We start from the raw sequence: 26,959 nt of genomic DNA on the forward strand, positions 1-26,959 counted from the left end.
TGAAAACAGTTTTATTTGAAGAGATTTTTTATAAGTTCAATTCACCCCCTTTTGAACTTAGACATTTATAAACCCAACAACTACTACTTCCTTGAAGGGGCATCATTGATTTTTTTGGTTTGGATAGTCACATGTTTATACTGAACAAAATGAGGCTTGGAAAAACCATTAGGCGATTTGGTTTTGTTATTGTGGTTATCATTTAGAAATATCATGCCCTATCATTTTGCATGAAGAGAAAAATGGGACAACTTCTCAAATTCAATAGCTGCAATAAAAGAAAAATCAGGTCTTTCCACAAAAATTTGATTAGACAAGAGATATATAGTATATCAATGTTAACCCTAAACACTCTAGCAAAAAGACCTCTAGCTTTGTTAATGGTGAAGTCATCAAAAGAAAGAGAAGTATAATCTCTCTCTTAATAGAGAAAGTTGTTTTAATTTACCAATATTTTAGAAAAAAATCATGAATCATAACAAGATTTAATAGATCTGTTTGTTTATTTAAATCTTTTTATACTTATCTAAGTTTTAACTTAACTTAAACGCAAGTGAATTTTCAATTTATACTTTAGACAACCTTTAAACTTAAGTCATCTAAAAAATAAATTATCTACCTATACAATCCAAGCTTGGCTTCGGTAATAACAAATTTTAATAAATAAATAAAAAGTGTGCATTGAAATGTTAGTATTATCATTATCAGATAACGTCAATGTTTATTAAGCTGAAATATCAACCGATTAAGACGTGTCATGTGGCGTGTGTTGAATAAATGATGACCTATTATTAATTATTTCTTTAATTTTGAACCAATTGATATAAATTAATTGTAATTTAATCAAAAGTTTGGAGTTAGAATACTCGAAAACTAAACTTTGCAGTGGTGGTAGTAATAGATAGACACCTATGAACAATAAGAGATGATTATTAATTTAGTAGAATTAATTAATATTAATATTTTTATTTTCTGTGAGCAGAAGACCAACACGTGTCTGTTTACAGAGCTAGTTTCCAGAGACTGAGGCATTTGTATTGTATTGTTGTTTCTCTTTCCATGTACCATAGCAATAGAAGTGACGGTGGTGACATAAGAAAACAAGAGAAAGCAGAAAGAGGATGGGAAGAGTCTTTGTGATGGAGCTTGAGGGAAGGTCTTATAGATGCAAGTTTTGTAGAACTCACTTGGCCCTTGCAGATGATCTCATTTCAAGGGTACTTTACCTAACCTTATGCTTGCTTTTATGTTATTCTGCCTACGTTTTTGAATCTGTTTCTCAATTAAGAACGCTACCCTTTAGGGCATATTCTATTTTCAGACAACAAATTAATCGTTTTATGGACATTTTCATATGTTGGAATATGAACACTACTTGCCTCATTGAACTGTAACCATAGGTTGTACCATGATTGAAGCTGGATCAGAGTATCTGAATTGAGTTAGGTTATTGTTAATATGAGAATTTTGTGTTGGTAAGTTTTGTTAGTTAAATTATATATGGTTTATGCAATTTTGAAATCAGTCATTGCAGCAATGGATTTTGGGTTGTAGGATGTTTATTGGAATTTTTTCTGTTCTGTACTTGCCTTATTGTTGTGTTTCTTACTCTATCTGCCTGCAAAGTTTGTACTTCTTCTGAACTCAGGTTTTCTGGGGCTTTACCATATTTTGGATCTTAGCCTTAGGTACCCTCTTAGCTATTATATTTCTCCCATGTAATTGTAAGCATTCCCGTTTTGCATCCCCAATTACATCCACAGAAGAATTAAAAAAATGTCAAACTTATACTGGCTCATCTGATATATGAAAAAAGGCCTATAAATTGCCTTTCGATTGAGTGGGTATGGCATAGTTGCTCAACTACAGTTCAATCCTTGGGCTTTTCAATCCAATTCAGCAATAATTGGGGATCAAAATTATCTACTGGGAAAATAATTGGAGTGTGATGACACATATGTAGTTCTTCCATCAAGCTGTACGTTGTAAAAGACTCAAGGGGGCCTAATCTGTCTGAATTATGAGTTCAGAAATTAGTTATCAAAGGAATAGGCACTAGAGGTTCATGTACCTAGTTTTAGTGTGAACTCACAATATGCCCTTGTAAATTTTGACTGCTTTCTTTGTGCTTTTGTTACCTTGTCCATCTTATTCTATAGGGGTGTCTTTCCATGATATTCATGACTTCATGTTTCATTCGATTAAATATATAGCTCACATATATTTTGTGACGTGGGAAAAGATAAAAAGCTAAATGTATTACTTCTAAAGTCATGCATGATGCCTGTAGAACTGTTTTTGCCAACATAATGCTCTAAGTCTTCAACTGCTTTGCTGGGTTCTTAAATTACTTGTCATATTAATCTTCTATCACCTGTCTTTCAGTCGTTTCATTGCCGGAGGGGAAAAGCATACCTATTCAATAACGTGTGAGTATATCTAAGCTTTTCTTGTATAATCCATTGGTGGTGACTAAGAAATTAAAGTTAATGATAGTGCTGTATCCAGTTTGATAACTGATAAAATGATATATGCCTGATGCTTATTATTTTTTTGTATTCATATTGCTAGATGAAAATTGCCTGCAACATATTCTAATTCTGCTGCATGTTCTGCAAAAGTCAAACCTCTATTGAAATTGCATTATGTAATTTACCAAGAGCATTGTTCTTAGTGTTTTATTTATTTACCTGAAGAAATCCTCAACCTTTTTTGCCATATTAACTGAATTAATTGTAATGCATCCACATCTTTGAAAATCATTTAACATTGAGGCTTTTTGATAGAAACTAAAAGTCACGATAGTAGTCAAGCAGAACTCTAGAAGAAATGGAGCTCAGCAGCTTTCAGTACAGAAAATTTCTCTTAAAAACTAGAAATCAGCAATAAAAACAATGCTGAAATCAGTCAGAGAGGAATGGAGAAAAATGACAAGAAAGTAAAAAAAGAATAGATATTCTGGACTAACGCATATTCTCTGATTTCTCTCATCATCATTCTTATGATTCTCCAATTCTCTTCCCTCTGTCCTGTCGCCAGCTTTCTAGTCTGTTAGGCATCTATCTCTTCCATGGGATATCTCCACTCTACTTTTCTCTCCTTTTATGTATGTAGGTCAATAGCCCTCACATTTCAACTTATTGCACTGCATTAGTTACAATCTTAAAAGAGGAGTGCTAGTACTAGGAGCTACACACTCTAACACACTTTCTACTGCTCCTGGGTTAAAACTTATTTAAAACTATACATTGATGGACAGTTCATTAAATAGGACGTCAAAGTGAAACACTAAAAACGTATGGATTTCTAATTAATTTAAACCAATAGAAGAGAATGTTACAAAAAAGCTTATTCTTAATGAAATAAATGGTTAGAAAGGAGGGTTGAATACAACTTGAAAAACGCTTTGAAAAACTTTTAACAGCATGATATCCTATTAGACACTAATTGGGTTTTGTCTAATAATTTTGAAATACGTTCAAATATATTTTCACAAATGTTGATAAGACAAACAAGGACTTGTACATAAGTAATAGAAAAGAAACCCTTTGTTTTATACTTATTCACCCCAACTTGGGCTATGTCTAGTTCTTCTTTGCCAACGGTAAAAGGCTCCACTAATCAATAAAGATTTCAAGTGTTCCCTATTACTCTTGACTTACAACAAATATACAAAGTCACTTCTGACTATCCCTTTATCTTCCCTTGAGATAAAAGGCGAGTAGACTATGCCACTCTTGGCAATACAATGAAAGTTGCTTAAAGTGTTAACAAGGAAACACTAAAAGAGAGGATACAAAATCTAAGCACTGCTTGCACTAGAGAATAGCTTCACAAAAGTGAAGTATTTACAAGTATAGCCCTCTCTCTAAGTCATTAGCAAACGATCTTTAAACTTAGCACTAGAAGCTGGTGAATCTCTATATAATCAATTTCACATAGATTGTGTATAGAATATTAATTGTTTTTACATGGTTATTCTTATACTTAAAGATGTGTTAAAAAGGACCGTTGTAGCTTGTGCGTTTTTCTTGTCCTTTATGTCAGTGTTTTACAGAACATGATTGACTTTTTGCTGATAGCTTTTGTTGTTATTCTCAACATGCCTAGCGCAGGACACCTTTATCTCACTCTCCTTTGTATTTCAGACAATACCAAATTGAGCATACATACTTAAAATCCGTTGTGTCAAAATCATCTTCAAGATGTGACTCAACTTGTAATGACTTATAGATGTTCTTCGCATTTGCGAACGCGTCTTGTAATTTCACATGTTAGCTTTGTCTACTCGTGTCTTGTACAAAGCTTTGTTTATTCTTTGCAACATGTTTGTTCTTTTCGGATTTTATGTAGACATCTTCTAACGCTTCATGCTTGTCTTCATGTGTTGCTTCTCTTGACTTTGTTTACTAGTCCTTGTCTATTCCTTCTCTTGACTTTGTCTAGGTTTCAAGTGCATCTTGTGCTTCATGTAGATTTCGTCTACTCTTCGCAAACGTCTGACACTTCTTTGTAGACGGTGTTCAGTTTGCTCTTCTCTTAAACACTTTGTCTTAGCTTCCTATGCATGTGTTTAGTGCTTTGTAAGACTTAGTCTAGTCTGTAGTCTTAAAGACTTATATCACCTGTGATCAAGTTTTTCAAACTCGAGAGTCTACGTAGACTCGTGAGAGTTCCATAAATTTGACTCGCAGACTCATAAGAGTGTACCTTAAATAAAAAAATACTTTAATAATATAATTATTTAAAGTAATTAATTGCACAACACTAAAATAACTACATTTAGTAGTAAATGCCACAAAGTACCCCTAATATTATTACACATATGCAGTCCAACTAAAAAAAAACTATAGCCCAACTAAAAAATAGCCCATATGCACGTGATGCAATTCTTCTTGAGTGTTAGATGGAATTGATGGAAGGCAACAAAAAACTTGTAGGTTTGTGGAGGAAGCACCGAATGGCTATAGAGGTTTAGAGGTTTGGGCGTGAGTTTACAAGGTTCAAGGGCCAAGGAAGAGGCTAGGCCAACTTCCTTGAGTTTCTAAGAATGCAAGAAGCATCATAGAGAGACTTGGATAGAATGTGCTGAAAACTTCAGAAATACAATTTCATATATCAATTCTAAATTTACAAGAGAGGAGTCTCTTATTTAGAGCCTAAGGAAACTCCTAAAATGACTATTAGAGTTCTAAAATACTCTCCATTCATAGCATGCCATGTGGCAATCCTATGTACAAGAAACTCTCCATTCATAAGTTGTCATGTGTCATTGAATGATTAGAGAGTCATGTAGAAGGCACCTAGCTTGCTTCTTTAAGGAGCTTGAAGAGTTATTTCCCATGCAAAGGAAAATGGTGCCCTAAGCATATGTCTTGTTTGGAGAGAATTATATTCCTATTCTAAAGTTGGCTAAAAAATACAAAGCCAGAAAATACTATTCTACTATTTACAAAATTTATACAAGACTAAGGCAAATATTATCTTCTGTATTCTTCCAAGTTGATCCTTTGCTCTTAGTTGAAAAGAATGGTGGCTTTAGTATGGATGGTCCTCCATCAACTTGTTTCACACTAAATGAAAATCTAGACACAAAAAACATAGTATTATTTGTTGTCATCAAAATCATGGGTATCTATTGCAAAACTCCCAGACTTATACTTGCATCTAATCATAGGAAAATGCATCAATCTCTTAACAATTAACATTTCAAAATTATAAATTCCAACACTATAACACATACAAATCGGGATGCTAATTAATTTTTCACTATCTTTTAGATTTTATTTTGCATTGAATTTGGCATTACAGAATAAGTGTTAAATTTATGTTTTGAAAGAATTCTACTGGGGAATATGATTAGCAACAAAAAAAAAATTTAATAGTAAAAACATGTTTTAAGGCATTGATACCCTTCCAATTCTTTACGTGAGTTCAAAAATGTTAGGATTCCAAGTGTGAGTTTGTCCCACATTGAGTAGGAATGAGACTGAAAAACAATATATGAGAAAGAAGACTCACATACCCGTAGCCTTAAAATTTTGGGTTGGAAGTGGTGTCTTGACTTTCTTATATGAAATGCTCATGGCTCATTGGTGCCGAATCACCCCAGCATTTTCCCACAGAAAAAATCTAACAAACTGGTGCAGTGAACGTGGATCGAACATGTGAGTGGTTGAATCTTGTACTGTTAGGCTTCTTGTATCGAAAGTCTTCCTGACACAGGGTTTCAGGTAAGCGTATCCTGTTGTGATAGAAACGGCTGTAAAAATGGGTAACTGTTGTTGTTGCTTCTGCGGAAGTACCAATGTGGAAGAAACTCGTACTTAAAGGGGGTGATTCTTAGGATTCCAAGTGTGAGTTTGTCCCACATTGAGTAGGAATGAGTGTGAAGAGTAGTATATAAGTAAAAGACCCACATACCCATTGCCTTAAGGTTTTGTGTTGGAAGTGGTGTCTTGACTTTCTTATATGAAATTTTCATGACTCATTAGTGTTAAATCACCCTAGTGTTTTCCCACATAAAAAAATTAACAAACTGGTGTGGTGAATGTGGATTGAATACGTGAGTGGTTGAATCTTGTATTGTTAGGATTCCTTGTATCCTTCCTCACAAGGGATTTAGGTAAGCGTGTCCCATTGTGATAATAACGGCGGTAAAAGTGGGTAACCACAGTTGCTTGTGCGGAAATACCAATGTGGGAGAAACTCGCACTTGAAGAGGTGATTGTTAGGATTCCAAGTGTGAGTTTGTCCCACATTGAGTAGGAATGAGTTCGAAGAGAAATATATAAGAAAGAAGACCCACATACCATTGTCTTAAGGTTTTGGGTTGAAAGTGGTGTCTTGAGTTTCTTATATGAAAGGCTCATGGCTCATTGGTGTCAAGGCATTTTCCCATAGAAAACCCTAACGAAAACCTATATAGTTTAGTTGCTTCATAAAATTGACCCATTGAAGTAACTTTCATGATGGTTTGAATTCTAGCAATATGCTTTGATTGGAAAACTATTTCTTGCTTAATTAGGAGATAATTATTTCGTAATTAAGTGCAGATTTCATTTTCTATTTATTATGACATATTTTATATCTTTTAGTGATTTGATTTGATTTGTATAGTTTTAATTACCTATTATTTCTTTCCTTAATTAGGTTGTAAATAGTCTATAAATTCAAACTATAATCACAATTGTAAACACATTTCAGAAATACAATCCATTTATTTCTTTCAGTTGAAATAAATACATGGAATGTATTTCTGATATGTTTTACAAATGTGATTACAGTCTCAATTTATAGACTATTTACAACCTAATTAAGGAAAGAAATAATAGGTAACGAAAGCAATAAATAATTAGTGATTAAAGTTGTACAAATCAAATCACTAACAAATTTATCCTAATAAATAGAGAATGAAATTTGAACTTAATTACAGAATAATTCTCTTGATTATGCAACACTCCCCCTCAAGTTGGTGAATGTATATCTATCATTCACCAACTTGCAAGTAAGATCTATGAATTGCTTTGTGGGAAGTCCCTTAGTAAACATATCTGCCAATTGGAGTTTTGAAGGGATGTACTCAGTGGCTATAAGACTATTATTCAACTTCTCCTTAGTGAAATGTCGGTCTATCTCTACGTGCTTTGTTCGGTCATGTTGAACTGGATTATGTGCAATACTGATGGTGGACTTATTATCACACACCAAACCCATAGGAGCTTCATATTTTATTTTGAGATCGAGTATGATCTTCATCCATAATAGTTAGTTCACAAACCCCTTGAGCCATTGCTCTAAATTCTACTTTTGCACTTGATCTTGTAACTACATTTTGTTTCTTACTCCTCCATGTCACCAGATTTCCTCCCAGGAACATGCAATAGCTTATGGTGGATCTCCTATCAACAATTGGTCTTGCATAGTCAGCATCAGTATATATTTTCATGGATAAGTTTATCCCTCTACTGAATAACAATCCTTTCCCTGAAGAGGCTTTTAAGTATTGAATAATTCTATTTACTGCTTGCAAGTGTCTTTCTCTTGGGTCATGCATGAATTGGCTAACCACACTAATTGCATAAGCTATGTCTGACCTAGTGTGTGATAGATAAATGAGTTTCCCCACAAGTCTTTGATATTGTGTCTTCTCCACCTTTGGATTTTCCTCATCATTCTCAATCCTATGATTTTGCTCTATTGGCACTTCAGTGGTCTTGCAACCCAACTTACCAGTCTCTTTGAGAAGATTATTAAAGTAAAAGAAAGAGTATGGTAAATCCCTTGTGTATATTGAACACATAGGGTTATGTTTATATAGGAAAAGAAACATATGGGTTAAGCCCATTACATAAATATGAAATATCTAACAATATCTATAATATCTCATAATATCTAATTATATCTAATAATATCTAATAATATCTAACACTCTCCCTCAAGCTGGTGCATATAGATCATTTGTACCCAGCTTGTTACAAATATAACCAATCCTAGGCCCTCGTAAGGGTTTAGTAAAAATATCTGCTAATTGATTATTTGAATTAACAAACTGAATTTTGATATCTCTCGATATAATCTTTTCTCCAATGAAATGACAATTAATCTCAATATGTTTGGTCCTTTCATGAAAAACTGGATTTGAGCTAATATGAAGAGCAATCTGATTATCGAGTTGAACGAAATAGATGGAATGTATTTCTGATTTGTTTTATAAATGTGATTACATTCTCTATTTATAGACTGTTTTACAACCTAATTTAGGAAAGAAATAATAGGTAATGAAAGCTAGAAATAATGGGTGTTTAAAGTTGTACAAACCAAATCAAATCAAATCACTAACAAATTTGTCCTAATAAATATAGAATGAAATCTGCATAATAATAATAATAAATCAACAACTTTAAAACCAAGAGGGCATTGCATGTAAATAGTTTCATCCAATACACCATTTAAAAAAAACATTATTTACGTCTAGGTGTAACCGGTTTGATAACGGAGAAGTTTCATGAAAACCAACAAGACAACCTTTATACTTGTTTAGAGAGCCATCAATATTTTCCTTGACTCTGAAAATTCACTTACAACAATAGCTTGTCTTGTAGAAGGAAGAGAAATCAAAGTCCACGTGTTATTGTTAATTAACGCATCATATTCTCATAACAGTGTACCAGTTATGATCTTTTGGAACCATTTTAACATTTTTAGGCTCAGAATGTGCTATAAGAACAATAGGGTGTATCATCTTTTGCAGTTAACTATATTTAGACCTAGTTTGCATGGATGAGTATTGATAGGAAGACCAAGGTTGAGTAGTGAGAGCTTCATAATTAATATGAGAAGCAAATTGAGTGGAAGAAATGTTCTCAAAATGAGAAACACTAAGGTTAAATTTAGTGCCATAAAAGGAAATAGTAAAATCAATATTATTATTGGAAGAAACAAGAGGAATGAAACTAAAAACAGAGGAAAACTAAAGTTGATGTTACTAATGTCCTTGATGGAAAATAACTTAGTTTAGGGAAACCTGTGTTAATTAAAGATAAAATCTTTGGAGATGAACATTTATACCCTTTATGAGATGGAAAATGGCTAAGAAAAATGCTCACATGAGATCGGAAATCAAATTTGTATTTGTTGTAAGATCTAAGACAAGGAAAACAAGCACAACCAAAAGTCTTTAAGGATAGAAAATCAAGAGAAACCTTAAAGAGAATATAATAAGGTATTTGGAACTAAAGAGAGGTTGTACGAAGTCTATAAATAAGGTCGATAGAAATAGTGAAGGCATGATGAACCCATATCTTTAGAGGAAGAGAAATATGACCAAGTAAAATAAGGCCAATCTCAACATGTTTGTGTTTCCTTTTAACAACTCTATTATGATGATGAGTATTAGGATAAATTGGGTTGAGTTCCTATGTCTGCATCAAAGTTGTAGATATCTTTATCAAAGTTGTCCCGCATCCTCACAAACCGTTCCTACCCAACCAATTGATGCTTATGGATCAATTAAATAAATTTGAGTGGATATTAGTCATGGATCAGGTCATGGACCCCTTATTATTGTTTCCCTTTATTTGATGAATAGAATCTTCCTGATAGTTACGTATTTCAGTTTTTAGCTTATACAAATCAGGAATTATATTTAATTGTCATTTAGAACTGTAATCGAGTATTTGCTATTTATAGAAGAGAATACAATAGAAGAAGGCAAACAGCCAAAAATTATTTGACAGAGAAGACGCACAATTTGGCACTGTTTTGCCTTGATCTTATTTGACATGTTATTTTCCTACAAACAACATTAAATATCTAACCGTCTCTCTTTGATAGTTGTGGTTTTAGATGACACTTATAAATCTATTTGTTGTTTGCATTATAAGTAAATAAAGTTTGGGAATGTTGGTTTGTCATTATTAGTTGAAAATACCACTAGACCTGAGTAATCGATACTGATGATGGGTATGTTTATGTTTGGGGACTATGATCCAGTGTCAACTTCACACTTGGAACACCAGAAGAAAGGATGATGCTTTCAGGATTACATACTGTGGCAGATATCTTTTGCTGTAGCTGTGGTCAAATTATTGGCTGGAAATACGTAATACTCTTCTCTTACCCTCTTTGGTGGATTTCATAATCAGGAATCACTGGTCCAGAATTTTTAATATATAGACATAGCTTCATTACAATACACCATCACTGTAAAATTAATTTTACACTGTTATCCAGTTACAAAGTACTGCTGATATGAGATAGTCATTGTAAAAATCCACAAACTGAACTCATTTTGTTTGTGATTGATTATATATATATATATATATATATGTATATATGTATATATAATATATATATATATATGTATATATGTATATATGTATGTATGTATATATATAGTTGTTAGCTTGGCACACGACTTAAATTTAGTATTCTCTTTCAGGAATCTGCACACGAGAAGAGTCAAAAGTATAAAGAAGGGAAGTTTGTTCTTGAAAGGTATGTATATCTTCCCATTGGGTGTTGTAAATTGGTTAAGGGAATTTGGTTGCACTTTTGTTATGGTGTTTATACTAACTTTTCTTATCCTGTCTATGAATACAACAGAGGAAGGATAGTTGATGAAGTTGATTTCTCTACTGAATTCTACATCGACAGTCGTGGCTGCATGAGTGATGGTGATGAGGCTTAAACATGTGCTGCTGGACTTGTTGGATCAGAAGAAAAAATACACTACTTCTGTATATGATCAACAATAAAGGTGACCCTTGAAAAATGTTCAAAACTAGTGAGGTTTATTTTGTTTTTTATTTACATGTGGTATATATATGAGAACGAGAGTTGTGTTATATGAGAATGAGAGTTGTTAATGGTGTGTAAATTGTGGAGAAAGAAAAAGATGAAACGTGGTAGTCTCTGTGCAAAATACTTGGAAAGAACTTGGCTCTTTACTTGGTGTCACTATGGACCTCTTCAAAGAAATTATATTTTAGTAAAATAATATTTTGAATTTTTCTTTAAGAAGAAAAAGATTGACATGATAATTTGGTTGCAATGATTAAAAGTAACTAATTATAAAAAGAAATAGTTAAGGAGTCAACATCAAAATTCACTATAAGAGATGAAAAGAATCAAACCTAAAAGTACATGAGAATGTGGTGTTAATTTTTTTTAATCTCTTATCTATTTTATGTATATATCAACTCTTACTACCATATTGGCGGGAAGAATGTCATTTCATAAGTTGACACGTGAACATCTTGAAAATTTAAATTAACATTATTAAGAAAATGTCCCTTAATATATTTGTAGAATAAAATCAAGTTGGATGGAATTTGACATATTTGAAATTTAAATCAATTAACTTACATAAAAATTAGGTGGTTCAAATTTTTCAAGAAAATTGATTCAATTTGAACTTAATTATTTTTAAAAAAAAACTAGACACTAGTGTGTATATATATGTACAGGTCAGACCTCGGTCATCGACTTGAGAGAAAGACATCGGACATCGGTGGTCTGATTGCCACGTAAGCTGGGCCCCACAAATAGTATAAGTTAACACCCAGATACTAAAAAGACCCAAGTCACGAGAGGATCATGGGGTGTGTATGGTACATTCGGGTACGGCACAAACAAGTGTTTTCTAGAGGCGTTAAGGTCCATTAGGGTTAGGGTTTCCAGGAAAAGACTGCATGCATGTCACGTGAATACTTAGGGCACCCTCATAATAGATGATGTCGCAACATTGGTACATGAGTAGATACCTTCGCGGCTACGTTGTTAGGTCTATGTACTCTAGGAAAGGGAAGTCCAATGCACTAGATTACACTAAGATTGTGTAATAGCGGCGCAAGGACATTCTCGCAGGAATCCTAAGCCCACTAAGAGACGTGGGAGCATCACATAAGTAACCTTAGATACAACCTATAAAAAGAAGGGTAAAAACCCTAGCAAGATACGCCGTTTCTAAGACTGAAACTGCTTTACACACACTATTGTTTCTTTAGCCCTTACTGACTTGAGCGTCGGAGTGCAAACGGCCGTAGGGGCGCCCTTTTGTCTTTCAGGTGAAGCGTTATGCAACCTAGGGAAGTTCGACTGAAGGAGGAGACAGGTGGGGCCTGAGGCTGCCGTTCGAGTCAACCGGCAACCAAGTCAACCGGCAAGAACATTTGACGTCCACCTAAAACTAGATCTCATTCGCAATCGTGTTGAGAGCCACCAGAAACATGAGGAGCACGAGGCAAGGATCCGTTGCATCCTCAGGAGGGGACAACGTCACCATGCAACAACTCATGGAGACCATACGCACTCTTCAGAAGGCGGTAGTAGTGTCTAGAGTCGACCAGGATCGCTTCCAGGTTGATTTGGCCACATCACAAGCGAACAATGAAGAGTTGCAAATAACCAATGAGGAACTGCGCAAGAATTTGCATAACATAGAACGCACTGTGGATGAGCGAGCCCCGCCGCTACCAGTTAGGGCTCGCCCCATGCCATTCTCTTAGGTGATCATGGACACTGTGATACCCGCCACGTCCATGGGCCCGAAGGCCACCTTCACAGGTGTAGAAGACCTAGAGGCGCATATCACAGTGTTCCACACCAGATGATGCTTTCAGAAGGCTCTAATGTTGTGTACTGTAAGCTATTCATGGACACGCTGGCAGGCGCAGCGTTGGACTGGTTCGTCAGTCTCCCTGACAGACACATCACTTCATTCGATCAATTCTCAACGTTGCTCAGAGAACAGTACATTGTCAACAGGGTTCCCCCTCCAATCTCTTACGATATCTTTAACGTAAGGCAATACCAGAGAGAGTCCTTGAAAGAGTTCTAGAACAGGTTTGAAGTACAAGTGGTGAAACTACACACCAAGGACGAAGCCATGACGGTGCACGCCTTCACCAAAGGAGTGATGCCAAGACCCTTCAGCGCTCGCAAATAAGATGTTGCCCAAAGACATTTTGCGAGATCAGGCGTCGAGCTGTGGCACACATCGTTGTAGAGGACCGAGTCATAGAAAAATACGGTAGTGTTTTCCCTATCCGACCTCGGGGAACAGGTCGTCCTTAGCCCATGAGGGTATATGAGGCTGCGACAGAGAAGAAGACCCCAGGAGCATAGCCGTCGTACGAAGCAAGGAAGCCCCAAATCAGGACACGCACGAGAGAGAACACCCCACCCAGACACAATTTTTGGGTGGACCTTAAGCATTTGGTGCGAGTTCCACCAAGCCATTGGCCATAACCTACGCAGCTGTCCGGCATTGGGATTCCAGTTGGATGAACTGGTAAGAGGCGGTTTTTTGAAAGACTACTTACAAGAGCCGCAGGGACCCTGACGACAGCGGCCCCAACAGGAGATCAGGGGCACGAGGTGCCCATCCATGGAGAAATCAACACCATTGTGGGAGGATTCTCTGGAAGAGGGTGTACCGCTTCCCAGCGTAAAAAGTACATCAAAGGAGTGATGACAGTGGAAGGGCAGAGATCAGACCAGACGCCCGAGCCCGACCTCGTCTTCACCAAAACTGACTTGCAGGATGTGGTCCCACATGACAATGATCCCGTGGTGATCTCAGTGGTGACAACAGGAAGAAAGGTGCATCGCGTCCTAGTAGATCAAGGAAGCTCAGCCAACGTGATGTTTTGGTCGACCTTCAACAAGCTGCAGTTGTCTCCCGACCAGTTGATGCCTTACGTTGGCTGCCTATACGATTTCGTAGGAGACCAGGTGGAAGTGCGGGGGCACATAGAGTTGAAGACGACCTTCACAGATGGCGCAGCGTCCCGCACCGCCAACATTTTTAACCTATAACATTCTTTTGGGCAGACTTGCTTTGAAAATGATTAAAGCAGTAGCCTCGTCGAGGCACATGAAGATGAAGTTGCCTTCCCTTGAAGGAGCTGTGATCACCATGAAATCTAATCAGAAGGAGGCCAAGAGGTGCTACAAGAACAGCCTTAAGACAAAAAGAGGAGTGTGCTCAGTCACCACCCAACCTCCAAGGGAAAAAGGGGTCACCCTCTCGAGATCACCCGGGAGAGAAGACCCGAGTCTGCAGAGGAAGTGTTGGAGAGGGAGATCAGGGGTAAGAAGTTCAAGCTTGGCAGATCTTTGGGCCAAGAAGCACAGGACCAAATTGCCGAGGTCATAGCACAGCACATGGATGCTTTCGCATGGTCAACCTCAGACATGCCCGGCATCGACCCCGATTTCTCGTGCCATCGCATCACCATGGATCCAAAGTTTCGACCTGTCCGCTAGAGACGAAGAAAGTTCAACGATGATAAGTGACAGGTCTTCAGAGAAGAGACCCAGAAGCTGTTGAGCACTGGCCACATCAGGGAGATACAATACCCAGAGTGGCTGGCGAACATAGTGTTGGCCAAGAAGGCCAGCGGGAAGTGGAGGATGTGTGTGGATTTCACAGATCTTAATAAAGCTTGTCCCAATGACTCCTACCCGCTGCCCAGCATCGACGCCCTGGTAGATAACGCCTAAGGGTGTAGGCTCCTTAGCTTCCTGGATGCTTTCTCGGGGTACAACCAGATCCGCATGCATCCAAGGGATGAATGCAAGACAACATTCATGATGGATCTCTCCTGCTACTATTATAAAGTGATGCCCTTCGGACTCAAAAATGCAGGGGCGACCTACCAGCGGCTGATGGAAAAAGTGCTTACGCCTATGATAGGGCGAAATGTCCAGGCGTACGTGGACGACATGGTGGTCACCTCCTAGGTGTGAGACCAACACGTCGTTGATTTGGAAGAGCTATTTACTACAATAGTTAAATACAAGTTGAAGTTGAACCCTGAAAAGTGTGTGTTTGGGCAGGCCAGGTTTATGCTGACTTTGTAGTAGAGCTCTCCTCAGCAGCCACGCACCAAGAAGGAGCAGATTTCAGGTGGGTCCTCTCCGTAGATGGGTCCTCTAACCAACAGGAAAGCGGGGTTGGTGTCATCTTGGAAGGACCGAATGGGTTGCTGATCGACCAGGCCCTGCGATTTGCTTTCAAGGCCAGCAATAACCAGGCGGAGTATGAGGCCCTAATAGCTGGAATGCTGCTAGCAAAGAAGATGGGGGGCGAAGAGTTTGTTAACAAAGAGTGACTCCCTGTTGGTAACAGGGCAGGTTATAGGAGAGTACCAGGCCAAGGACCCCTAGATGGTCGCATACCTACAGTGTGCCCGAGAACAGAATGCCTGAGCTGACTTACTAGCAAAGCTCGCCAGTTCAGACAAGGGGGGCAGACAGAGGAAAGTCATATAAGAGACCCTGAGGACACCTCGAACCACCACAGACGACACAGCGAAAGTCCAGCAGATAAGCACCTCAGAAGGTGTTAAGAGAAGTCATCGGTTGTTGGCTCAAGAAACCTTGAAGACACCCAGAATAAGCACATACGCGTTACCAGGGGAAGACTCAATACAAGTCTGCCTAGTTGAAGGAGACAAGACAAGGATGACCCCCTACCAAAGCTACTTGGCTGACGAGATACTCCCGCTGGAACCCGCAGAGGTGAGAGTAGTCAAGAAGAATTCGAGCAGATACACCCTGATCGATGGGAATTTGTTCAGACATGGTTTCACTCACCCCAACCTGATATGTGTAAGTGGTGAGCAATGCACGCGCATTATGGTAGAACTTCACGAAGGGATATGCGAGAATCACATCGATGGCCGAACTCTCTCGTCGAAGACTGTTCGCGCAGGATATTACTAACCAACCATGAGGGAAGACTGCACGAGGTATGCACAATGGTGCAAGCAGTGCCAGCAACACCCAGAAAAGCTAAGATCGATTTATAGCCCATGGCTGTTTCATACCTGGGGAATCGATATTCTGGGGCTTTTTCCTTTAGCAGTGCGGCAGATGAAGTACCTTGTGGTTGCCATTGAGTACTTCACAAAGTGGATAGAGGTTAAACCAGTGGTGCAGATCACAACTCACAAGGTCCAACACTTTGTGTGGAAAAATATAGTATGCCGCTTTGGAGTCCTAAAACGGTTGGTGTCTGATAATGGCACCCAGTTTGCTAGCCAACAGCTGGGCATAAAGCAGGTGTTAGCATCCGTCGAACATCCCCAGACGAACGGGCAGGTCGAGTCTGCCAACAGAGTTCTGCTTAGAGGTCTGAAGAAAAGGCTGGAAAAAGCCAAGGGGACCTGGGCAGAAGAAGTTCCTAGAATTGTGTGGGCTTACCACACCACTCCCCAGTCCACTACCAAAAAAACGTCCTTTAGCTTGGTGTACGATTCAGACGCGATGATTCCTGTAGAGATCCAGGAGAGCTCAACACGTTTTCAGAACTTCGTGGCCGAAGAATCCAACGAAGAAAGAAAGGTGAACCTGGATCTATTGGACGAAGTCAGGGAGGAAGCAAGAATCAAGGCCAAAACCTTGAAGAGAAAGGTGAAGTACAGGTACAACTCCAAGCTAAGACCTCAGCAGTTCCAGGTCGCCGACTTGGTGATGCGGAAAGCCCACCCATACCAATTAGAAAACAAGTTGTCTCCCAAGTGTACTGGTCCCTTCCGTATGACAGAGGCCCTTGGGAATGGAGCATGTAGGCTCGAGACCTTAGAAGGTGGAGCAATCCCACGTGGATCGTGACCAACCTTAAGTTTTATTTCAGTTAAGATTATTGCATTGTAGACAGTTTTAGGGGACACTCTTTTTCTCTTATAAGGGTTTTTTAATGAGGTCACCCAATAAAATTTCAGTTAATCAGTTAAAGAGAAGTATTTTGTACAATGCAGTTAATGAACCTCTCCCTAGGGTTAGAAACCTCAAGACTGGGAATGGTATGGTTCTTTGTGAGACTCCCTCTTGAGTAAGAACACCAGGGTCGGGAACAGTATGGTTTAATAGTTAAAATCCTCCCCTAAACCCTAAACCCTTTGTACAGTTAAGGCGAGGTCAGTAAAATGAACCTCTCCTTTGGTTTGATACGCCAAGATTGGAAATAGTATGGTTCTTCGTGAGCCTCCCTCTTGGGTGAGTTCACCAAAAGCTGAGAGCAGTATGGTTCGACAGTTAAAATCCTCCCCTACCTTTGTACAGTTAGGGCGAGGTCAGCGAAACGAACCTCTCCCTTGGTTTGATACATCAAGATTGGGAATAGTATGGTTCCTAAGTGAGCCTCCCTCTTGTGTGAGTTCACCAAGGCTGAGAATAGTAGGGTTCACCAGAGAAACCCTCCCTTGCCTCTATACGACAAGGACGAGGTCAGTAAAATGAGCACATCCCTTGGGTTAGAAACACCAAGACTGGGAATAGCATGGTTCTTAGTAAGCCTCCCTCTTGTGTGGGAATGCCAAGATCGAGAGCAGCATGGTTCACAGTCAAAGGTCTCCCTTGTCTTGTAAGACAAGGTTGAGAATGGTGTGGTACCTAGTTAAAGGTTTCCCTTGTCCTATGGGCCAAGATCGAGAGCAGCACCTCCCTTACCTTTGTTTGGCAAAGGATGGGGCGAAAAAGGAATTCGAATGGAGCACTGTTTTTACCCTAAAACAACAAGGAGAGGATAAAGTTAAGCGAGTGGTAAAGAAGCGTGCTACCTAAGTAATGAAGGCCCTAAAGTGTTGTTAGACTAAGCAAACAAAGCAGTTAACGACAAAAAGAAAGCAAGTTAAGAACAAAGCAGATTTCATAAACAGGTATATATACAAGTTACTAAAATTGTTCACGGATCAATTAAGTTACAACAAGGAGAAAGCTACTCCTGGGCGTCGCCCATCAACGACTCTCTTGGTCAATCTCGTTTGAGATAGGTCCACCCGCAGGATGCACGCAGGCAACCTGGGCCATGGCATCCTCAAACCCAGCACCATAAGCCCCAATCCTCATTGATCTGACTGAAGAGTGCGGACTAGCTCTCGCTCCAGTTGGCCAAGACGCACCTCCTGTTGGGTCGCCCTTTCCTCCAACCTGGTCATCTTGGCCTGCGTCTCCTCAACCTTCTCCTCCTGCAACTCAATAACCTCATTGCAGAGAGATAAGACCTTCGAATGAGCGCTCAGGGCCTCCTGGGACTTTTCGAACAGGAGCCTCTTTGTCTCTTTGTCAATTTGGCGAAGGTCTGCCAGATCCAGATACAATGCAGTTTCGCGCTGAGTGAGCTTCTTGATTTGGAGCGCATCTTGACTTGCTGCCTCTCTCAGCTTCAACATCTCAGCCCTCAGTTCCTGCACTTGGGTCGAGGCTTGATTGGATGCGACGAGGAAAGCCCCAAGACCTCTGGCTGCATGCCCTCGTAGGGGGTTTTCGCCTAGGCTCTCCATCATCTCCCGATCTCGGAAGGTTTGAAGAACCTCTTGGAGAAAGGCAAGCAGCTCAGCAGCGGAAGGCGCGCCAGAGTCACCTCTAGGGGCACTTTCCCCCCACCTTTGTGTACCACCAAGTCACGAGGAGAAGAGGCGCTTGGAGGATTTTCTCTGAAGGAAGAGGCGCAGCCATCTGAGGCTGAGTGCACTGGGACCGCGACATCAGCGTCCTTTTTCCTCTTAAAGACGAGGCCAGAGCAAGTGTCCTCGTCCCCAGATGCAGTGGCCTCAATCGCCCCCTTTTGCCTAAAATCCGTAGGGCTTGGAGCAAAAATAGCCACAGTGGCGACACCAGCAGGGGCCGCGACATCGATATCAGATGGGCCAACACTGGCTTTGCGTTTGGCGGCTGCCTCAGCTAGCATCCTCCTCTTCTCCGCGTTTATCACCATGTCTGCACGAAAAAGCAACAAGGCATAAGAAAGTAAACCAACATAGTGTGCAAGTAAGTAAAAGCAAAAACAGGAAAGGATACCAATATACCTTGAGATGTTTGGGGCTATAGTCCAACTTGGTCAGTTCAGTAGTGTTAAACACCACTCCCAAGCTTGAAAGGAGCTAGCACACCTCTGGTCGGGCGAGGACTAGACTTCTAGGCTTCTTGAGTCCTGTTTTCTCTGGGAACCCGTCCAGCAAGGTAAGATCATGCTTGCTGCAGCATATCTTAAAGAACTTCCCTTTAAAGCCCTTGTAAAACAGTTGGAAGAGGGTTAGAAGGACTCTCCCTACCACTCTATTGAAGCTCATCCATAGCTTCTTTCCAGGACTCTTCGCCTCGAAGAAGTAGAGGAAGACATCCACAGATGGCGTATGGCCAAGGTGGTTGCAGAGAATGGCAAAGGCCCAGCTGTTAGGGTGCAACTGGGCAGGGACCACGTTGATTTCGGTCAGAAGAGCGCGCTCAAACCCAGTGAATGAGAGGCGAAGCTTGAGCCTCTTGAAAACGGTTGCGTACATAAAGAAGAAAGGTTCCTCGGGGTCTGCGCGGTCATCGACGCACACGAGCTCACCCTCCTTACAGAGTAGCACCTTCACGTATACGCCGTGCACCCTCCCGAACACGCGGAACTTCTCATTAGCCTCGCCCTCCTTGTACGCTCTTATATCCTTGAAGGAGAGGATTTTGGAGGTCTCTACTAAAAGGCTATCAAGAGCCCAACGATATAAGGATTGGTAGTCAATGGAAGGAGGAGGGTTCGAGGTGGTTTTCGTTCGAGCCATCTTAAGAGAGGAAGCTAGAGGAGAATAAGAGAAAAAGAAAAGGAGAAAAAACGAAGGTTTAGAGGGGGACGATGGTATGCCTCCGAAACCCAAAAAACAGAGGGTGCGCAAAAGTGAAAAAGAGCAGAAAACATAAAGTGCAGAATGTAAACAGTCCTATAACAGTTATAGCATGTTATGAACATCGAAATCATAAAGCAAGGGCAATCGGGGGAATAAAAATCATACCTTTGAATAAATTAGGGTTCGAAGGTTGAAAGGTTCGAAGAGGAAGAGAGAGCGTTTTGAGAGTATGAAATGCTTGAGAAATGCAAAGTAATGAAACAGTGAAAGAGCTAAGGGGTTCTGAAAGGTTTAACGTATACGAAGAAGCGCAGGTAGCAATGGGTCTTAACCGTTGATCTTGCCACGTGTATGCTGTTTAAAAAAGTATGGTGAGACGTCACTTCGGTGCACTATTCACATCCTGTCACCCAGTGCCACGTAGGTCGCCGCGGGCGATCACTTAAAGCCTCTTCGCTGAAATAAGTTACAGCTCGAGACTGAGTGGAGGGCTTGTGTAATGTGAGTTGAATCAAGCATAGACACTTTAGGAACACAATAAAGAGGGTTAAAGACAGTTCAACGGAGGACATTGCCTTCCAAATGAAGAGTCAAACTCATAAGAATCATGAGTATGCAAACTGGAATGTGAAATTTAAACCACTGGAAATTCAAGATGTTATCTCAAAATAGGCACTGAATCACTCAAAAACAGTGTGCCAATTAATTGTGGTAAATTTTTCAAAATCACTGCCGCGTCACCGTATTTTCCGCACCAGAATTGCACACTGTACGTATTTGATTTATCATTTTTTTGTATTTTGAATTTTGATACACTTATTTTTTTCACTCTTTTATAACACTTCAAAATACTAAAATCCAGAGTTTCAAAATTTTATCCAACAAAATTAAATTTCATAAGCAATTTCAGTCAGCACAAAAACTGGAAAACAGAGAAAGCTATGCTGGAATTAAAAAAACAGAATTAAGAGACTTCAAAGACACAAAAAAATTGATGTATAGAACTTGTATAGAAATAATACACAAGCATGAACTCAAAACTAAAAATAAAATGCACCAAAGGATCAAAAAAACAGAAAAAGAAAAATGCACTCAAGGAAAAATCAAGCAACCAAAATTAGCAAAAAAAAGTACTACAAAGAAGTGATGACATTATAGGAGAAACAAGACATGAAAAAACATATATGGATTAAAAAAGAAAAAATGACTCAAACACAATGAATTTGTAACAAGAAAACAACAAGAAAGACTCAATTAAAGAAAAAAAAACATAATAGCTAACACAAAAACAAAATTAAAGTGTCAATCAACTAAAAACAAAATTTGCATACAACCATAACTCTAGATACCACATAATGTGAGTTGAATCAAGCATTGACACTTTAGGAACACAATAAGGAGGCTTAAGGACAGTTCAATGGAGGACACTGCCTTCCAAATGAAGAGCCAAACTGATAAGAATCATGAGTGCCATATCCTTATGCACAAATATAGGGCGAAAATGGAAAGGAAAACAAGATCAACACATCAACACAAGTAGAAACACAATATAGAACAATTAAATTAATTAAAAAAAACTAACACATATGACCCGATTGAAAGGCGAATTAAGTGTTGGAAATAAAAGGAAACACAAGAGAAGCAAAAATAATCGGTGGAAAATGAAGAACAACACAAAAGGAACAAAAACAACCGATTGGAATTGCTAAAACATGATTCTAAATGGAAATAGAAATGGAATGAAGAAGGAAATTATTTGGATGAAGACTTGAAGGAGATGGACACGCCACTTGGATGGTGAAAGGTCCAAGATGAGTGCTAGTTGCCGCCACTTGAAGCCATCCAAAGCTCATAAGATAAGACTTAGTGAAGGAGATCAAATCTCTCACAATTCTCTCTCAGTTTGAGTAGAGTTTCCTTTCTTCAATTTCTAAATTCTGAATTTACAAGAGCATGGCCTCTCTATCTATAGTAGAAGAGGGCTGAAAATAAAAAGACACAATTCAAATACAAGAGTTCAAATTTGGTGCCAAAAATCAAGTCACATGAGAAGTGTGACTTGCTTTCCTACTTTGGCACCTCCTAAACCATATCTACACCTACTATTTTTGTCATATGGAAGGTGTGACTTGTTTTGTACATTAGTACCCTTTATTTAATATGTATACCTCTTTTTTAAAATTCTACTAAAACTACACAAAAGTAATTACAAAAAAAGTCATCAAATGATGCTCATTTATTTAATGCTTGTGCCCTTGCTCTTATTATCTTCTGAGGCATGATGGATGTTCATGTGTTGGCTTGGGCCTCAGATTGGGCTTGGGCCTCCATATTAAAAACACTAATAGGAAGAACTTCAAGTGTTGTGGTCCTTGACCATTCCTCCTATGGCATCTTTAAATGCTTGTTGAGATGACCCTTCAAGTATAGCATTATTGGTCATCTTCATGTATTTTTTATTCTCATCATTGTGTACAGGCCAGACCTCGGTCATCGGCTTGAGAGAAAGACATCGGACATCGGACATTGGTGGTCTGATAGTAATGATGGGCCACGTAAGTTGTGCCCCACAAATAGTATAAGTTAACATGAGTTAACACCCAGATACCAAAAATACCTAAGTCACGAGAGGATCATGCATGGGGTGTGTATGGTACATTCGGGTACGACACAAGCAAGTGTTCCCTGGAGGCGCTAAGGCCCATTAGGGTTAGGGTTTTCAGGGAAAGACTGCATGCATGGCACGTGAATACTTAGGGCACCCTCATAACAGATGATGCAGCAGCGCTAGTACATGAGTAGGTACCTTGGCGGCTACACTGTTAGGGCTATGCACTCCAGGAAAGGGAAGTCCAATGCGCCAGATTACGCTAAGATTGTGTAATAGCGGCGCAAGGATATTCTCACAGGAACCCTAAGCCCACTAAGAGAAGTGGGAGCATCACATAAGTAACCCTAGATACAACCTATAAAAAGGGGGGGTAAGAACCTTAACAATGTACACCGTTTCTAAAACTGAAACTGCTTTACACACACTATTGTTTCTTTAGCCCTTACTGACTTGAGCGTCAGGGCACCCTTTTGTCTTTCAGGTGAAGCGTTCTCAACCTTGGGAAGTTCGAATGAAGAAGGAGACAGACGAGGCCTGAGGCTGCCGTTCGAGTCAACCGGCGAGAACAATATATATATATATATATATATATATATATATATATTAGATGTAGGGGTAAATAAGATGGTTAAAACCAAAATGTTCTTATAACAAATAATAATAATATAGGATAAAAATGTTGATTAAAGTATATAAATTCGGGGTGATTAAAGCTCAACCTTGTTTATGTGTGTTTAAGTAGATTTTATTGTATTTTTTTTTTCATTAAGTATTATGATTCAAGACATCTTCAAGAAAATATTATAAAAACCTATTACGTTTTTAAATCAGTTGTTTCAGGTTTTAATTTATACTTAAATTGAAGCTTTGTGTCTTTAGTAAAGTTTTTTAACAGGTTGATTTATCGTTTTAACGCTTTGAAAATACTAAAGTCTTTTAATAATTTAAAAGTGAAATATTTTGTATTTGACATTAAGACTTTAATATTTAATGTTTTTGCTTTTTTTTGTTTAATGAGATCAACTAGTTATTTTAATAAATAAATGGAGTGTTTTAAGTTGATTTATTTTGTTAAATGAAAACAGTTAGTTATTTCAAACAATCAATTAAATGTTTTTAACAAATTTCTATTATGTTTTTCAATATGATTTTAGTTGAATCAACTGTTTTCATTAAATAGAAAAAAATATTTTGTCAAACATTAAAACCTATATAAAGGTGGTTTCTGAACATTGTAACAAAATTCTTAAAAGAAAACAAATTGCAAAAGAGTCTTTGAGTTCTTGGAGATTATTTTTATCTTGGATTATTTTGTCGTGTGAAGAAGCTTTTCTTGAGATTGTAATTTGTTGTGTTCATACTCTATAAAAGACTCAAGTGCTTTCATTTCACTCTTACTTGTATTATGTTCTTAGGCAGATCTAGATAGGGTTTCTGGTTTTTTTGTTGTGTTTGTGAGAGTTTGTTTTTCTTGAAGGGTTCAAGGAACAAAGCTCTTGTGTGTAGTTTTTGTGTAATCTTTGATTATGTGTTTAGTGAAATCTTAGTGTGTTCACTGAGGACTAGATGTAACTTTTAGTTAACAGTGAACTAGTATAAATTCTTTATGTGATTCTCTTTATCTCTATCCTTTTAGTGTATTGTTGTTTTCTAGATAGTAATTCAATTGCTTAAATAAATGTAACAACTGGTTTATATTCTGTTTTTATGTTTGCCTTTTGTTTTTGCAATCGATTGAATAATAATTTTTGTTGGTTGATTTTTATGAAATTTTCAATCTGACTAAATAATTATGAAAATTGCAAAAATCTCTTGAAAACAATTCACCCCTCCCTTGTTTTTGAGTCATATATTCTAACAATTTTTTTTAATGAATAGGGGACTAGAAAAATAGTAGGTTGAGACATGCACATCATTATCCGTAAAGAGAAATTGAGTGCAACGAAAGATCTTCGAATTTTATGAACACCAATATTTTCAAAAAATAATATAAAACAAAAGACAAGTAAAAGTAACGATCCATTAAAGTTTAACAATAAAATTAAAATAATTTTTTTTAAATTATACTAATATTTCCAACAACTTCCTACACAATTTAAAATAAATAAAACTTTTGCAAAATATATTATTTTTAAAAAACAAAATATCATACTTCGTAAGAAAACTTCTCTAGTTTGGTTTAGAGCCTTATACATAATACTTATAAACTTCCATCCAAGAAAATGTAGAGACTTAATTGTCTTGAGTTATATCCCCTTTAATCGAATTTTAGTAAATAACACTTACAATATTAATGTTCATTTTAGATTTTGATGAGTGGTTGGACATTGCGACCTTGTGTATGTATCTTGTTTTTTAGTGTCACTTAGAGACTTATTCATGTCTCATAATGATGGTCCCACATTACATTCACTAGGATTAAAGGGTGGTTTGTGATTCATACCTCTACAATAATTGTCATTGGGTTTGTTAAGAAGTATTTTAAAAATTAAGTACAATAATGTATATACATCAACCTCATTACCGTCACAATTTATAGTACATATAGCCATAGAATGAAAAACAACATGATTCAAATTCCTTATTACCAATGAACTCCCTTCCATGGGATCATTATTCATGTGGAGATGGGTGTCCATTATTGCAACTAATTTATGGGCTTTAGTTCCATTCCCTTTGACAACTTAATACTTGTTGACGCATCAACCATGTGGTAAGCGGATACATAATGTTTTATTTTTAACTTGACAAAGTTAAAAGAAATAACATCATAAGCAATCAAGTATATAATAGATTTGTGTCTCACTCTCAAAAGCCTTTTTTTCATTAGATTTTTGCTTAAAAATTTAGATATAGTAACTTGTAGCATTAAAAAACCTTGTTCAAGAATAACTAATAAAACTTGTTGATCAAGAACTGGATGTAGTATGGATTATCAAATGAACCAGTGTAAAAATATATTGTGTAAATGTTTATTAACTCCCATCTTTTTATATTGCATATTATTAATTTGTAACTAATAAAAAAGGGAGTTATGTGAAAACATACTTTGAAAGATAATTTAGATAATGTGTTTATCAACTTTAAGTTGTGTACCCTAAACCCCCTTATCGGATTTGAACCGATGACTTACGTCTTACCATGGCGTTACTCTACCACTGAGTTAAAAGGGACCTTTTTCTTTCAATTCCTAAATAAGGAACTAGCATGACTAATAGATCTATTTGTTACTGTGAAATTTTTGAATTAGATTGTGCTACTTTGAAATCAAATGGTGTTTTTCGTCGCAGTCCAAGGGGTTGGTTTACTTTTGGGCATGCTTCATTTGCTCTGTTATTCTTTTTCGGGCACATTTGGCATGATGATTCCTTGTCAAATGTATTTCTTTAGAAAACTTGTTTGATAATGTGTTTGTCCAATATTAAACTTCGTTTGTTTGTGCTTATGTGCCTATCAAATGAAGCTTTGTGAAAAGCTTTAAAAAAATCATAAAACACAATTCAATCATCATTTCTTTTCTTGTGTTGTTTACCTGTTTTCCACAAACTTAAAGACAAAGAAATATCTCTTTTGTGTTATTTATTTTTCCACTTGTGATTGTTCATCTTTGTGTTCAATGTTTCAATATTTTATCTATGTTAAAGCAACAAAGATTCAATCTTTCTTCTAATAAAGCATTCTCTTCTTGAAGAAATGTCAAAACTCAAAAAAGAAGTATTTGACATAGAGAATTATTTCATCTCATGTGGATGGGACAAGTTTCTGAACACAATCATTACATACTTTCAGAACACCTACGCGTTTTTATGAGGATATGCTAAAGAAATTAAAAAGGGTTTTGAAAAATAAAGAGAAAAAGTGTTCGTGGACAACTCTCCAATCATCATTTCCAATACATGTAGATGCAAAGAAAAATGAAGACTCTTTAGCAAGAACAAAAGAGAAGTTAGCTCTAAAGAGATAATTATTGAAAAGATCATATATGAGGAAAATCAATTAAGAAGAGCATGATGTTGCCATCTGAAAAAAGTTATAAAGTTGAACAAGTATTGTTTGGAAAATTCATCCCTCAAGATAGATGCATGCATGTCCTTTACAACTAATAAGGACTTTGATTCTTCATTTGCTACAGTAATAACATCTATGGGTTGGACCTACATAACAAAGTACAAAGGAAATTTTGAATGCAAGGATCTTAATGAGTACATAAATGAAAATGATCTTTATT

At 37.7% G+C, this 26,959-nt stretch overlaps 2 protein-coding genes across 2 annotated transcripts; one reads left to right on the forward strand and one right to left on the reverse strand.

Annotated features, from left to right (window-relative positions):
• Positions 1-853: 853 nt before the first annotated feature.
• LOC137835197 (protein yippee-like At5g53940) lies at positions 854-11,460 on the forward strand. The gene is made up of 5 exons (XM_068643585.1): positions 854-1,217; positions 2,386-2,429; positions 10,495-10,603; positions 10,943-10,998; positions 11,107-11,460. Exons 1-5 carry the CDS (start codon positions 1,122-1,124, stop codon positions 11,189-11,191), a joined length of 390 nt encoding a protein of 129 aa, XP_068499686.1. The 5' UTR covers positions 854-1,121; the 3' UTR covers positions 11,192-11,460.
• A 6,896-nt stretch (positions 11,461-18,356) lies between these two features.
• On the reverse strand, positions 18,357-18,794 carry LOC137833990 (uncharacterized). The gene has a single exon (XM_068642058.1). It carries the CDS (start codon positions 18,792-18,794, stop codon positions 18,357-18,359), a length of 438 nt encoding a protein of 145 aa, XP_068498159.1.
• Between the last annotated feature and the right edge of the window lie 8,165 nt (positions 18,795-26,959).

Source organism: Phaseolus vulgaris, chromosome 5 (assembly GCF_000499845.2).
Source record: "Phaseolus vulgaris cultivar G19833 chromosome 5, P. vulgaris v2.0, whole genome shotgun sequence".
Lineage (NCBI taxonomy): Eukaryota > Viridiplantae > Streptophyta > Magnoliopsida > Fabales > Fabaceae > Phaseolus > Phaseolus vulgaris.

What these genes read in the sequence shown, in the direction of transcription:
- LOC137833990 (XM_068642058.1), bottom strand. Translation starts at nt 18,794, where the DNA reads ATGGAGAGCCTAGGCGAAAACCCCCTACGAGGGCATGCAGCCAGAGGT.
- LOC137835197 (XM_068643585.1), top strand. Translation starts at nt 1,122, where the DNA reads ATGGGAAGAGTCTTTGTGATGGAGCTTGAGGGAAGGTCTTATAGATGC. An exon ending in AAATTATTGGCTGGAAATAC is followed by an intron (nt 10,604 to 10,942) that starts GTAATACTCTTC and finishes ATTCTCTTTCAG; the next exon opens with GAATCTGCACACGAGAAGAG. An exon ending in GGGAAGTTTGTTCTTGAAAG is followed by an intron (nt 10,999 to 11,106) that starts GTATGTATATCT and finishes TGAATACAACAG; the next exon opens with AGGAAGGATAGTTGATGAAG.